We start from the raw sequence: 15,881 nt of genomic DNA, 5'->3' as shown, positions 1-15,881 counted from the left end.
CTTTATTCGTTTAACTTTAGTTTAATTACAATAAAAATCTTTTATTTAAAAAAAGTATAAGTACATCCATAACAAAAAATTAAATTGTTATATATTTTTAATATCTACAATGGTCAGTCATAAGCTACTTAAATTTTTGTGGCTTTAGTATTGTTAAGTAATACATATAAATTAAAAACATAAAGCTTTTCATTTGTTAAATGACATTCAAACATTATTGATCTTTTCTCGTTATGGCAAATTTTTATATTTAGATATTTGTAAATATTTATATTTTGTTTTTTTTATATAATTAAACAAATTTAATTCCGCAATAATTTAAACTAAATAGATTAAGAACTTGATAGTACAATATCTGAGAAAATAAAAAATATCGCAGGAATAATAATATGGCGAGGAAGAAGGATATTATCATATACTTTTATTCTATGTATTAAAAATGTATATGATTAATAATGGAGAACTTCTTATATTATACTTTTGTTTATCTTTAAATAGTTTAATCAATAATTTAATGTTGCATAAGAAATGCGATCATTTACAAAAAATACTTAACTGCACAACCAGCTTCATAAAGTTACATTTATCCAAATTATTCAATTTTTCTTCAACAAAGTCATAATTACTAGAAAATTATTAAAAACTCCAATTTTGAATAATGATTGTTATTAGTAAAAGTAGAATAGCTATATACCATTGAACGTTTAAAATTAAATTTCGATTAATATTTAAATATTTTTGTTGTTTATAATATATTATTTATTGATTAAGATTGAAAAACATTAAAATTTAATAATAAAGTTATATATTAATAAAATCTCGAATTTCATTTCTTTTAATATAATCTTGCTGCATAGATATGTAAATACATAGAATACTCGTGTTTACAATATATAAAACGTGTTATAACATTTGAATACATAATTACTAATTACCGTATTTGAATTTAATTTAGTACAATGATAACACGATAGTTCGCGCCAATGATTGGTAATGCTTTGGGTAGTATTTCTGTAGTATCTTAGAAGTGGGGAGAACTTGTGAACTTATATAAAACAATTACTTATCGTATGGTGAGACTTTGTGTTGTGAATTGTTGTGTTCGTTCGTGATTCGATCTTTTAGGTTACACGTATGTTATACTTTGTTTATACTTAATCAATTTTATTGCGTCCGTGCAATATTCTAACTGACTTAAACAGTGGGCATGAAATTCGTTCAATATTCGTATCAAAACCAATTCTTTTAATGATTCTGTTTATATTTGTATCTCCAAATCGAGCATAAGGACTTCATCATTTTTTGTAAATTACGCAGTAAAATTATTTGTCAACAACCATAGCGAATCGTTTTACAAACCTTATATTTATGTTTTATTTAAAGCAATTTTCCTGAACTGAAATTCTTTTTATTCTTGAAAAAACTGAAAGATCAAGCATGTCTGCATCACCGATTGCTAGGCAAGCTACCCAGAGCCAAAACATACCTTCCAAACGAGTCGTTATTAACGATCCCAGTCAGTTACCTATTGATTATTCATCTACCCCCGGTGGAACGCTTTTTTCAACTACGCCCGGAGGTTAGTGTCTTTCTTCTTTTACGTTACTAATAAACTATTAACTCATTAAACAATAATTTAGGTAATTATATTGATCAGAATATATTCCACCAATGTTCATGATTTTCAAATATGATGTCAAGGTCATGATTTTGAGTAATTCTATTTATATGTATGTATATCGCAGTCCGGATCTAGTTTCCGAAGTACTCATAAAAATATTTTTGATACTTTTTACTTTGACGTGGATTAGGTCTTGATTATATTGTGGAGTTATAATGTGCACATATCAACATAATTTCATTAAATAGAAAATATTAATGTAATTGTATAAACTTTATACGTGTTTCAATTGTTTACATCCATTTTATTAGTTTTCACTCTTGTAAAACATCTTGTATTTTGTATTATGTTTATAATTTATCATGTTCTAGTAACTTTCTTTTGGGAGTGTATTTTATCTTTTCTTAAGAGATTAAGTTTATTGTAGTTCAATTATATTCTTACAATTAAATTTAAATTTCAGTTATTAGTTAAACATCACAATATTTGTTCAAAATTCAAATATGCTACATACGATTATATAGACTGGTCTGGACACTCGGTAGAGAAAGCCATCCGAAAATTGAGTCGTGACTAATCCTAAAAAATTAACAAAGTCTGCGTTTGTACGAAACAAACAGAGATGAGTACAGTATCTCTATCTCTGTCTGAGACAATTATACTATGTCATGCATGCGCAGAACGAAAATCTTCTTGTCTCCCATGTTGATCTTCCACAATTAATCACAACTCAATTTTCGGACGGTTTTCCCTAGACTTCAGTGTATGAGTGTCAAGACCTGTTTATAATATGATCGTGATAGTACATATGAGATATTACTATAATTATTAATATAATTGTATATAATTTTTTGAGGGAGCGTAGAGAATATTCTCATTATATAAATAATTAATAAATTTTTCTAGGTACACGTATTGTTTATGAACGTGATTTCTTGATGAATCTACGAAATTCTCCCATATCACGAACACCACCACGAAATATGCCATCCATACCCGGAGAGTTATTAAAAAATACATCAAGTCTCTCAACATCAGCGAAAAATCAAATTAACAAAGGTCAATACTTATTTCACTAAGTTATCGCAAGACTACTAGTAAATTATAGATTTTTATGTATTTGTAGAAAATGTAAATGTGCAAAATTGCATGGTGTATAAACATCTGCAGTCTGATTACAATAATTTGATTTAGATTTTGGATAGGTTATGCCATAACTTTTTGATTGTAACATGTTACAGATACTCCAGTAATTGAAGAATCTGCAGAACAATTTGAGATGGACATGTAAGAAACTGTAATTACAATGTATTCATGTTGTGCCAGCCACTTTAATGAATAGTAAGAATCAATATATAACAGAAAAATATATTAGCAATTTTTATATAACTATGTGCCATTAGGGGCCTTAAATAGTAATAAGTGTTTATAACATCTAAAAATGTTAAATGTAATTGATATAGTTACACTGATTCATTGCATTATCATCTTATATGCTAATAAAGGTGACAAAAAATTTTAATCAGTACATTCATATTTGCACTATTGGATGTATTACTTTATAATTTCACATATATTTGTACTACAATGAATAAATGATATTTTGATAATAAAAGTTGTTACCTGTGAATCATAGTTATAGACTTATTAGGGAGCTATTTTAGTCCATAGAGAGTTTATTTTTGTTATGTAAACTAAGTTATTTGACTTTTATTTCAATATAATGTTTTAATATGATTAAATATTTTCACAATTAAGTTTTATACAATCGAATTTTGTAGATTAAAATATATCATAAAATAGATGAAAAATTTTCAATCTTTAACATTTATTTTATATAACATATACATACAACATAACAATTTATTTTATAAAAGGAATATGGAAAATTTGATAAAAGTAAAGAAAATCGAATATATATTTTTCTTTTCCTATGAAAATGATATTTTAGAAATTCAAAATGTTTAACAGACTTAATCATCATATAGATTTAGTTATAAGTTATAAATTATATTAAATATCAATATATAAAATTCTATGTATTTAAATATACATTTGTTTCTTTCATATAAAATAATTTCGTATAAAATATTACATTGTCATTTATTAAAGAGTTAAAACAAATATATATTATATATTTGTCAAAGATTAGCCAATATTTGTATAACTATTATGTTGTTATATCACATTAACATAGCTTAATAATGTATTTTTTATGCCATTAAAGTGCGTTAAAATTCAGGTAAATATATTGTATGTATTTTCTACAGTTGTGTTTTGAATTTTGAATATTCTGTCTAAAATAACTTTTGCCACATTGACTTTTGTTCCATTATTGTCATAATCGTTGTAATAAATTAGTTCGCAAAGATCCGCACATTCTGGATCAGCATCTATTAACTGTTTTAATTTTTTATAAAATTTTTGTATGATACATTTGCAATATTTCTTATAAACATTTGTTTCATTGTGAGCATGTTTTTGAACTTCATGGAAAGTTAACAAAGGTGTTGCACCTTCTACCACTATGTAGAAAGGTGTCTCTAATCTTTGACCATTGGGATAGATTTTGTATACACTATTGTGATATGTTCGCCCTTTAACTCCTGCTCGATTCAACACTTCCTTCTCTAAATTCATTGCACTCTCCATCCAATGATATGAAGCTTCTTTAAGATTAGGTGGAATGTACGATGATGAAGGAATTAAAATAAATAGTTTGTGAACACTTATATATATACCATGATTGTCTTCAATATTTTCTATCTTTTCAATTAAACCTTTGTTAATAGATCCTGTTGAAGGAAGTATTATTCTTAAATATCCATAATAATAACTGTATGCCATAGAGGTTCCATAATCCAAACCCTTCATTGACTCAATATCAAAAGTATTTTCTTTTCTCTTTTCATATGAGTTTGTGGTTAGTAATAATATATATGAAATTCCAGAGCATATAAAACATGTGAATGCGTCAAATATTTGTATGTAGTTATAAATATAATGATATTTAGTCATGGTTAGCATAGTGAAACATATTAAAGAAATGTAAAACAACACATTTAAACTAAATTTAGTATCACTGTTTTTCACAATCAAAATATTCATACTATGGATACATTGAAATAAAATAGTTAAAATCTTCAAAACTATGAAATAAAACAATATAACAAAGACATAATTTTGTACAGTTGGTATACTTCTATTTGTTATTTCCAAGTATATTTCTGCTGTAATGCTTACAACAGTGCAATTCACTAGAAGTAAGTATATATACTCATCCATTTTAATGTTCTTATTCAATATCAATATGTTACATTAATTGACACTGCAAATGATAAATAGAATAAGTAAAATCATCTATGATAAATTTACTTATTACTATTTATTACTAATCATTATTTCAATAAATTTACCTGTTTGATTATTAATAAGATTTTTTTAAAGTCCTATGTGAATCTCCTTTGTAACTCAACATTGCTAAATGACGAATACGAGTAAGAAAAAGATAAATAATTTTTCAAACTTCTCTTTACTATAGATAAATAGATAAAATAGATAGGTAGATAAAAAAAGATTAAAGATTTAAAAAATGCTTTGCGTTAAGCAACAGGATAAACTTATATATAATATACTTATATATATCAGGTAACAAGATGAAGCGGGAACAAAACAGAGACAGAGAAGTAGCAAAAGAGGAAGAGAAAGGTAGTTCACGTATCGCTAGGTCAGAGCGCTGTTAACGTAAGTGAAACAAGTCGATTGACCTACGGTACAATCGAAACCATGTACGATCGATAAAGTCCATTATCTGGAAACATTTTCTGCAAAAATTACTTAGCTCTTTCCATGCCTGTTTATTTCCCGAGTAGGGTACGATATAAGTGTAAATCGGTCGCAAGTGCATTGTAAGCTAAAATATCCCAGCAGGTGATTTTTGTTGCTGATTAGCGCCATATCCCACAATGGACCAATCAGCTGCTCGGTAAACCGCCGTAAAACCTCGAATCTGTCCGCAGACGAATGACAACAAAAGAGACTGATAGAAGTCGCGCGCGCGAGACAGTGGATTTTTTTCGCGACTCCGCCGTGAAGATTTGCGGTTTTTTCCATTTTGTTGCTCGCCGCGAATAACGTCGGTTTGGCCGGTAGTGAAAGCGTCGAGGAATATGAAGAGAAGAAATGTCGAGTGTGGTAAGCTTCGGAGGCCCTTGAAACGCAACAAGCTCACTGAGGGGATCTACGGAAGGTAAGTTTTAGCCGCCATATGTCTTCTCATTTGGAACGGCTAATTTTAAAAATAACCAAAAATCTGACCGATCGCCCCTCGAGATATTTGTCAAATCGTCGATCGAAAACTGTTACGTACTTTCGGGTTGATGCGAAGTGCGAAACCTCTGTGATACATTGTGTCAATACGTGATCATCCACCGCTTCCCAGAAGCTGCTTGACATTTCACTAAAACCTGGACCATGTGTGCCTGTTTTTTACAAAAACATTTGTTGAGTTACATCTTTATAATTGTTTTCTTACCTGCATTCACAATCTTTCGCCTAACGTGCCATGTAATTGAAAGATTTTTATGTCTAACCACATCAAAGAAATTTGCCAGTTCAACAACTTTTCCTTCAGTTATTCCCTTTTCTTAAAAACTATATTAACAATGGCTTACATCATATAATTATATAATTTAGGTTTGTTATTTATTTTATTTAGTTAAAAGGTGCTTATTTTGTTTTGTCGCAGAGTTTGTTTCCTTTTAAATATTTTATACTTTTGCGGTTGTAGATCCTTAATTATATAATTGTATTACAAGAATGATAATAAAATAATGAAATTTTTTATTTCAGTACTTTACTTTATCTAAAATTTCTCCTACTATGGGCCATGGTAATTTTGGCAGACTTCATTTTAGAATTCCGATTTGAATTTTTGTGGCCGTTTTGGCTACTTCTCAGAAGTGTTTACGATTCTTTTAAATACCAAGGCTTGGTAAGTAATCTACATTTCAAAACACATGTGCTTATACCTGATTTTAAAATAACATAGACTATTATATTTCCAGGCCTTCTCTGTATTTTTTATTTGTATTGCTCTTACATCAGATATGATTTGTTTCTTTTTCATACCAGTACATTGGTTGTTTTTTGCTGCTAGCACTTATGTTTGGGTACAATATGTTTGGCACACAGGTAAATATAAACATATCTTTAGGTTGTTTGAATTAATTTAATTGCAATGAGATTGATATAAATATATTGTATATGGAACAGATAAAGGTGTGTGCCTTCCAACTGTGATGTTATGGTTACTATTTCTATACATAGAAGCAGCAGTTCGATTAAGAGATTTGAGACATATGCCCTTTCATTTGGATCTTTGTCGACCATTCGCAGCGCATTGGTATGTATATTTTTGTTATTATACTCTCTTTCCTTTTTTTGTTTATGCATTTACTGTTTGCCACTGAATATTGTAAGATACACTTCAGAGGAACAATTTTATGACTAACAAAAAAATAATAACCTATTCCTATGTTACTGTACAATATCTGTTATTATAAATAAAACATACTTTGATGTTTTAATGTTAAATTGGCAATATCAATTCAAAAGTAATAATAAAAATAATTATAAGTATTATCTTTTTTCAGCATTGGTTATCCTGTAGTTACATTAGGTTTTGGTTTTAAGAGCTACATTGGCTACAGAATGAGACAGGTAAATTTGTAATAAATATATAATCATTCAAAGACTATTTTTAAACATTTTATTTACATAACTGCCTTTTTTTGCCAGAGAAAACAAAAAGATGTAGCGAAGGAGAATGAATTCTACCTACAACTATTGCAGCAAGCACTGCCTCTAGAGCAACAAACTTCCACTACGATACAACCGATACAAGTTCAATCACAAACACATATTACAACACTAGAGCAACATGTTAAATCACAAAATAATAAATTAAATTTGCAGTGCAATCCAAGTCCTGAAAAAAGTAGAGGTAGTTTGTATTTATTTTCAACTTTTAATATATATATAATAGCAAAATAATAATATAGCTTAATCATAAAATGCATTGTAGGAAGCAGTAATAATTCTGTAGAAACAGGTGTACAAAATGGTAGTTTACATATAGGGACACAAATTACATCAACAAACCAAAATGTAACAACAAAAAATAATCATAGGAAGTCCTTAGACAAAGGTGAAAAGCAAGAAGAGCAGCATAATAAGCATAATGTAACAAATGTATCACAATCTGATAAAAACGATAAAAGATTTATACATACAAATGGGAATACTGTTAATCACAGTGATATGCAGTTCATTGAAAGAGTTGGGTAAGTTGGGTGACATGTGTATCTTGGAAACTAAACAGTATCTATATTATGTAAAGTAATAAAAGATTCGTTAACAGTTTAAATAAAAATTACAGATCAATAAATGATTTTGATGCCAATGAAGTAGAGAAAGACAAATTTATTAAAGGTGCAAATTGTGGGCATACTACAATAAAATCACAGACTAATGGTTCTGTAACAGGAAAGTGGAATAATATAAAAGAAAATCGGGAATCATCGTCCACAGTTAATACTCAACGTGAACGAAAAACACGTCAAGTGAAAGCCACGGTTGATAATATAACTGAGCAGCAAAAGCAGCAAGACGAATATTGTCAAAGGTATGTTATTTACATCAATTAGTGAATTAACAAAAATGTTATTTTATGCAACATATTTTTTGTGCTTCTTCATTTCTATATCCATATATAAAATTGAGATTTAATATTGTGTATACTTATACTTTCCTTATTCCTTAATCCTTATGATTTTCTTAAAATGTAATTGTTATTTTTATTGAATTGAAAGATATGCAACTCTATATTATCAGATTTTTTCTTTAGTGTAATATAATATCGTTTAAATAGGTTACTGATGTGTCGCAGGCTTGAAGCTGACATAAAACGCTTGAAGTCAGATCTGCAATCCAGTCGACAACTGGAACAGGAACTTCGTTCCCAGATTAGTTCTCTACAAAATGGAGAACGTCAAGCTAAGGGTGATATACAGCAACTTCAGCACGATAACGATCAGTTGCAAAGCAAGTGCGTATACACACACACAGTATCATTTCTATATTGTTAAAATTGTACTTAAAAGATCTATTTTTCTTCCAATACACGTATACGCGTAGATATTTTTACACTACTAAATATATTTTTATTTATATACATAAAAACTTTTATTTTGGATAGATTACATGGATTAGTAACAGCTCGTCAATTAGATAAACAAACAATGTCTTCGTTGGAAAAACGAATCGCAGAAGAGCGGAAACAGCGCACTGCTTGCGAAGCATTTTTAGTTTCCGAGAGGCGAGCACGACGAGCTGCAGAAGAAGCACGATCTGCAATTCCGCCTCCACCTCCGCCACTTATTAGACAAGAATGTACAGATACTTGTAAAAGTCGTAGAACACAAATGGAACAAGATCTCAAAAACTTACGGCGAGAACTTAAAACGAAGGAAGAGAGGTAAAGATTTTGAAATAATAAAAAAAATTTATGTAAATAAAATTTTAAATATAAATATAAGCTGACACATCGGAATATAAAACAATAATATCTATAGTGTTCTAAATATACTAGATAATAGTCAAAATTTCATTCAAATGTAAACAATTAAATTAAGTTCGAGGGTTTTTAATATGTTAATAATTAAATACTTTTTTGTATTGTAAATTCACTAGACTACATATCAGATGTTAATTTCTTATATATTTTCTTAGGTGCAACATATTAGAAAAAGATGTAACTCGTTGTAAGGAAAATCATAAAGAGTCTGAAATTTTACTCGGTGCACTAAATGCGCTACAAGATAAAACTGCGCATTTAGAAGACAGCTTAAGTGCAGAAACGCGCATAAAGCTTGATTTATTTTCTGCACTTGGTGAAGCCAAGCGACAATTAGAAATCAGAGAAAGTAAGTAGGATTCGATTTACAATTATAAATCTTTAATATTTTTGGTAATCAAGGAAATGTATAAACTTAAGTGGGACCGAAACATCAATTTCTCAAACATAGTTTTATTTATATAAACGATTTTAGTATATGTATATTAAATTGATATTTATGTATGTATGTGTATGTTAAATATCGCATATTGTTGAATCAGGTTTAATTAGATCTCAAGAAAAGGAAATTGAAATGTTAAAAGCAAAAATAGCTCAAGATTTAGCTGTGATGCCACAAGATACGTTTGGACCTGCGCCAACCTGTGCGACATCTAAGCTTCGATTAAATAATGAAGTACGAGTAGCAGGTACGAAAATACGTTCAAATGAAAGTCTCTGTCCAGGGTGTACAGTTTCAAATTTGGATCCAAATGCGACAGCGTATACACCCAAGAATTCCCTAATAGCGTCTACCGAAGCTTGAAGAAACAATTTTTGGCCACATTATGACTTCACAAAAGTTGGGTATATATTTCATAAACATGTTTCAGTCTGTTTCTCAATGGAAGTATAAATATGAATTTATGTTTTATACGTGCATATACTTGTTTTATTAAAATCAAAGTTTTGTATTTAAAATCCGTAGGACTAATGAGATGTAAGATCTTTTTAACACTTATAGTGTAGAATATTTGTGTAACATTTGCTTAAAAAACGTGGCTCATGCTATAAATTTGTCAAATTTCATAACAGGAGATATCTTTTATAAATGTCTTCCATGGGAGGCTTCTAGAAACATGTTTTATATCGTACTTGTCACCTGAACTAATACAACGTTATTAACTACTTATGACCATGGGACGTGACTAATACTAAATTAAAAAAGTATTTAAAAATTAGTTGCGTTCTGTTAAACGTGCTGTAGGTCGATCTAACAGGTACCTTCTTCATCTTTTTGGTACTTGCAACAGATGTATTAAGAAGAATTAAAACTAAAGTGAGGCAACAGTGACATGCGTAATCTAGTTATAGATAATTATTAAATTTTAAATTAAATTTAGTACTTCTATTTAGATGGTAACGTTTGATAAATTTACTGTTGACGTTTAACAGAAAACTGTATATTTTACTAATTTTTTATAGCGTTCGAATTATATCGATTTTCACACAACACTTTCTATTTAAAAATACCATAATGTAGATATAAAGAGCTAGAAAAACGATATAAATTGGATCGACGAACGACTAGCGGCATATCTTATTTGTTAGAAGCATAGAAAAATTGAAGACTCAATCTGTATTCGATCCTCCTACAGCATATGCCTAAATCTATGACGACTTGTTATAGACACAAATCTTGTTCAAGTCGTAATCCGAAGCTAGTCCAGCATACAAACTGTATTTAATGTCTTTGGCAAATGAAGCCATTTTAAGTCATGTGATCATCCAAAACCAGCCATTAATACACATTGAAAAACCTGCCGTTATCATTTGAGAGGATTGATGTAAATGTTAGAAACGCCAAATTTATTTTGAAATAATCACCAACGTATTGATTCTCTCTCTCTCTCTCTCTCTCTCTCTCTCTCTCTCTCTCATATTTCTCTACATTTTTTATATTTTTTAAATGTCTCTGTAAACCTTTTTAGTTTAGTGGTACAATTGTGTATTGGCTTTCGAACGGTGCGAAATAAGTGTTAATGTTTCATAATGATTTTTTGAAACGTGTACAGTGTTTTATGTGATAGATAGAAATTTTGTAAACAAAGGAATTTTTAAGTTAAGTATATTATAATTGGTAATGAAGGGATAGATTTATTTTACCCAATTTGTTTAATGAGCTTCAAGAGATAAACTAATGTGTAATGCCACGCGCGCGTTTATTTATGTACTAAACTATTAAATCGTACATATAGGTAATCGAATCATTTTTCCAAATTGAATTTCTAATTTTTAATAGCGTTATTAATATTGGAATTATACGGTTTTTCATTGAGCAGTCTGGAGGAATGAAACAAAGATTTTTTTTTAATTTATCCGCAAACGTCTTCCTTTCACACATTTGATGGATACATTTAATGTATATAATGTGTGTCCCTTTTATAATACTATAAGTTTCACTATTATCAACCAGCGATGATGTAATTTAGTAAAAGTTGATTATCATTGACTATTTATATAATATGTATTACTTACGCGATACGTCGTTTCTCTTTCTCTTTCATCGTTTTTATACTACTTTTTACATACCTAATTTATAAGTTTAATGTTGAAAGCATTAAATTCATTTTTTATAATTTTTAAGAGTAATATATTTAACACAGAACGATGTGTAGTATAAGAATTAATTATTAACACTTGAATATTTTGTAGAAAAATAATTGAATTCTCTTTAAATCTTTTTCATTGATGAAGTATTAAAAGATTAATAGCAACATTAGAGTGTATACCAGCATATTCTTTCTAAGGTATAATAAACAAGTTAATTCCTTCACAAAAAAGTAGTTGAGATGCAAGTTTCAGGAAAAGATGGCATTACGTATAAAAGATCTCTAGAAAAAGATGTGAATTTTATATATGCTTTAAATCCGCAAGAAAGCCAGTACCTGCTTGCTCCAATGAATATTAATTAACGACTGGTTGATATCATAAAAGTCATTCTTCCATGATTGTATATATAAAGCACTGTCATGACAATTTATTAATAACATAGTGGATCATGACCAACTAGTCAAATGAATTTCTATAAGCACAAATATTTATTAAATATCTAATATTCATTTGATATTTCTGTCCTTACATGAAAAAGCAATAACAATTACTGTTTCTTCTCATTAATTAAAATTATAAAAGATTTATCGATATTATCATCAAACTGTTAAGTTTATTAATTAATTTTGTGTTTCTTGGATGATCCACGTACTAAATATAATTGCAAAATGTTAATGCACAATGCATATGTTACGGGTTATAAAACTATTTTTATTTTACATTAAAATGTGGAAATTTCATCATTTTTGCTTAAAAAATTAAAAGCATATCAATACAAAAGTCATATAACTCTGAGAAAACCTATACTTCATATTTCTTTTTTATTTTACTATATAAACAGTGCTGATCTTTTTTCGTTCCCAGATTTGCATAAAAAATATTTAAAATTTAATAATTCACTGATGTTGGCAATTAAACTGTAGGGGAATAATGTGCTTACTTTAATTTTGTTAATGCTTCTTTATATAAGATTTATAAAGGAAACGATACAGTTCATTTTACACACGCTAAAATTCGTTATTCCATCAATAATTATCATCCGACTGGTATGGAAATTTGTTTTATCATTAAGATTAATTTCTTTATAGTTAAGATCAATCAGACTTGTGTCTATGTCAACTTGTATCATTATGTGCATAAGCCTTTATAATGTAATGAAACAGTGTAAATAATTACTTAAAATAGACTAAACGCAAAGCAAAACTTACTAAAATTGTTTGGGCACTTGCGTAGCATAGTTAAAGCACATTATATAAAATTAATTAGTTTAATTTATTTTAAGTGAAAGCTCTATTAACTCATTTATGATTGTAATTTTTTAATCGATTTTCTAATCATATTATTTTAAGTCAGATATGAAATTCAGAAAAAATTAAATTGAAATTGATTGCTTTCAATATACATCATTACTTTACCATAGTAGCAAAGCAGAATCAGTATTATAACAAGAAATGTTATGATAAATAATGAATTAAACGAATTAAAAATATTAAATAAAATAATGTAATGCATTACATAAAAAAGAAATTTGATAATGTTTTTAATACAGAACATAAATGAGTTAATTTGATAAAAGTGTAAAATGCTTGTATGGAAATATCATTTTGAAAAATGAATGCTTTTCTTTTCAAGGTATCGCATTATCAAGTGCACATTAAGTACCTGATCAGGGGATGCCGTAATATTTGCGGCTAATATACTTATCATGGATTTAATTCCGCTATAAGGCTGGTTTCACGAATATACTCTTGCTATTTAATTAATTCATATTGTTTGTATTGAGTTATTGTGATATATTTTATAGGCATATATACACGCACACGACTTGGCACATGACATTCACATTCATGCTGTACATGTTCATTTAACTTTCATATAGCATATACACGTACATTTAATTGTTTGGTATAGAACAGCTTGGGATTAGTTGTCTATGTTTAATTACATATGTAATAGCTTACGAAGAGGCGTTCTTTCTATGTGACTCGGGGCGACTGCATAGTAATTGCACCTCACGTTTGTAAGGAATTGTATGTTTCATGTCGTACTTTGTAGTAAAGTACTTTGTAGTATATTATTTGAAATGCACTGAAATAACTTCTCTATGACAATAACGATATATTGCTTTTGTTATGTATTTAAATGTTTTTGAATGAAGTATAAAGATTTGTTACAAAAAGTACTTTTTTAATTTAAAAAGTTAAATTAATTTAAATTCAAAAGTTAAATTAAGTTAAATTCAAGTTAAATTTATGATAGAATATTGTATTGTGATTAATAATTATGTTTTGCAACATAATATTTCTTTTTTATGTTTTTACATATTGTTATACAGGATAATTTTGTAATGAAATTATAGATATGATGGATAATTAATTAACTATGAAACAGTGAAGAAATCTAAAAAGGAAGATAATGTTACTGTATCTTAACAACCATATCTTGAAATTCTGATGTTGCTGTATGTATATTTTTCATACTACAGCTAAATAATAAAATATGAACATAATTTAAAATATGTACATACTTTTACAATCAAATTTTACAAAAATTGGATTGTTTGTTTCTATTTGAACGCTTTAAAGTGCGTTAAAATGTATATACATAATTATATTTATTACACGATTCGTGGATAAAATTTTTCTCCTAAAAATAGAACACAAAGTACTTGATTCGTTATGTTTATGAGATTTTATAAATAAACAATTATAAAAACGAGATGTTAGGTGTACAGTATATAATGATCTTTTGGAAGTGTATAATATTGCACAGTCATGTAATGTACTTGTATATGCATGTGATATATTAACGTCATCCCTATGGTATTATGTGATTTTTATTGTAATAAATCAATTAATGAGTTTATTAAGATGAAATAACACTGCATTAGGATGATAATCATTTTAACGGTTTTTTTCCTTTTTATAATTTATTTATTTTCGTTATACGTATCGACAAGAAAGAAACAAGACTAGAAGAAATTTAATTACTTTAGGCAGTTTGCTATATTAAGACTTTTCATTCGTATTTTGTGGGACAAATGAAGTATTTTTTTTACTCCGTAGATGAGAAACGTGTAAAGTTTGACGGTGATATAAAGAAAGAGGAGATTGAAAAAATGTATTTTATCAAAAGTAACGTGCATCGTGATTGTGTGAGTTAATAAGAAATTATTAGATCTTTCTGAAAATGACCTTGTGTATTATGAAAGCGAAAATATGTTTTCGAGAACACGCACCGTTATGTTTTATAGCTGTACTATCATCGCGAACTATATGTTTAATACGATTCCTTAAATCGTATTAATACATAATTGAAGGAACGTGAAACGTTTTAGATAGAAAGAATATACTTACACATATTCAGATATAGTGACAAATTTTTCTTTCGTTTTAAACAATTTTATAAGAATACAACGCGTAGCTTTCGCATCTCATCATTTGAAGACTACAGGGAAAGAACATGATAAGACATTTCCTATTTGTTTTACAGGAAATCAGTTTTAAAATTCAGTACATTGAGGATCAAATCATGTCATCAAAAAGTACGATACTTTTAACAATGTTTAATAAATAAAACAATTTTCCAAGTCCCATTTTTAAATTTATATTTATAAAAATATGAATTTACATAAATATGTGCAGTCTATTTATCACGATTTTCTCCTGTGATCTTCGTTTATAATCGTACATTCGCTTCTCTTTCTCTCTTTTAGTTTAGCGTTTAGGTAATTTTCAAAATCCTGTTAAGGTATGTACTTTAAGAAAGAAAGGAAAATGAAAAAAATGATTTTGATCTCGTAATGTGATGACAATGCACGCAAATGCCCTTCTCCATGCGTTCATATTTTAAAGAAAGAAAGGAAAACGTCTGATCTTTTAACGTTCTTCGTCATCCCATTCTCGACTATTTGAATCATTTCAGTTCGAATAGAATGGCCGGCATTACACTGAAATTGGTCTAGTCTGTATGAATGTGCGTAGTTCATTAAGGACAAGCTGAGTGGAACATTTTTACGATTTATTTAAGCGA

The 15,881-nt window shown here is 28.3% G+C and overlaps 3 protein-coding genes across 7 annotated transcripts; 2 read left to right on the top strand and 1 right to left on the bottom strand.

Annotated features, from left to right (window-relative positions):
• The first annotated feature begins 975 nt into the window (after positions 1-975).
• On the top strand, positions 976-3,236 carry Thor (eukaryotic translation initiation factor 4E binding protein thor). 3 transcript variants are annotated; one of them, XM_069129646.1, is made up of 4 exons: positions 976-1,132; positions 1,431-1,579; positions 2,528-2,680; positions 2,863-3,236. In XM_069129646.1, the coding sequence occupies exons 2-4, from the start codon at positions 1,438-1,440 to the stop codon at positions 2,910-2,912; spliced, it is 345 nt and encodes a 114-aa protein (XP_068985747.1). In that variant the 5' UTR covers positions 976-1,132; positions 1,431-1,437; the 3' UTR covers positions 2,913-3,236. The 3 variants fall into 3 exon arrangements, with proteins under 3 accessions (XP_068985747.1, XP_068985748.1, XP_068985746.1); XM_069129647.1 differs by having other exon boundaries at positions 986-1,132; positions 1,384-1,579; XM_069129645.1 differs by having other exon boundaries at positions 1,080-1,579.
• Positions 3,237-3,722: 486 nt separating this feature from the next.
• Sting (transmembrane protein sting) lies at positions 3,723-5,298 on the bottom strand. Its single transcript, XM_069129642.1, has 2 exons — positions 5,038-5,298; positions 3,723-4,949 (listed from the first exon to the last, which is right to left on the bottom strand). The coding sequence occupies exon 2, from the start codon at positions 4,904-4,906 to the stop codon at positions 3,860-3,862; it is 1,047 nt and encodes a 348-aa protein (XP_068985743.1). The 5' UTR covers positions 4,907-4,949; positions 5,038-5,298; the 3' UTR covers positions 3,723-3,859.
• Positions 5,299-5,376: 78 nt separating this feature from the next.
• On the top strand, positions 5,377-11,853 carry LOC138188123 (macoilin-1). 3 transcript variants are annotated; one of them, XM_069129611.1, is made up of 12 exons: positions 5,377-5,870; positions 6,473-6,614; positions 6,688-6,814; positions 6,896-7,025; positions 7,276-7,342; positions 7,421-7,625; positions 7,707-7,965; positions 8,061-8,306; positions 8,553-8,729; positions 8,880-9,158; positions 9,413-9,606; positions 9,800-11,853. In XM_069129611.1, the coding sequence occupies exons 1-12, from the start codon at positions 5,791-5,793 to the stop codon at positions 10,060-10,062; spliced, it is 2,169 nt and encodes a 722-aa protein (XP_068985712.1). In that variant the 5' UTR covers positions 5,377-5,790; the 3' UTR covers positions 10,063-11,853. The 3 variants fall into 3 exon arrangements, with proteins under 3 accessions (XP_068985712.1, XP_068985714.1, XP_068985711.1); XM_069129613.1 differs by having other exon boundaries at positions 7,421-7,628; positions 8,571-8,729; XM_069129610.1 differs by having other exon boundaries at positions 7,421-7,628.
• Positions 11,854-15,881: the final 4,028 nt, after the last annotated feature.

Source organism: Bombus flavifrons, chromosome 16, assembly GCF_040668555.2.
Source record: "Bombus flavifrons isolate JBK064 chromosome 16, iyBomFlav1_principal, whole genome shotgun sequence".
NCBI classification, from domain to species: domain Eukaryota; kingdom Metazoa; phylum Arthropoda; class Insecta; order Hymenoptera; family Apidae; genus Bombus; species Bombus flavifrons.
The sequence above is the reverse complement of the archived record's forward strand: the minus strand, read 5'-3'. Positions and strand labels throughout refer to the sequence as shown.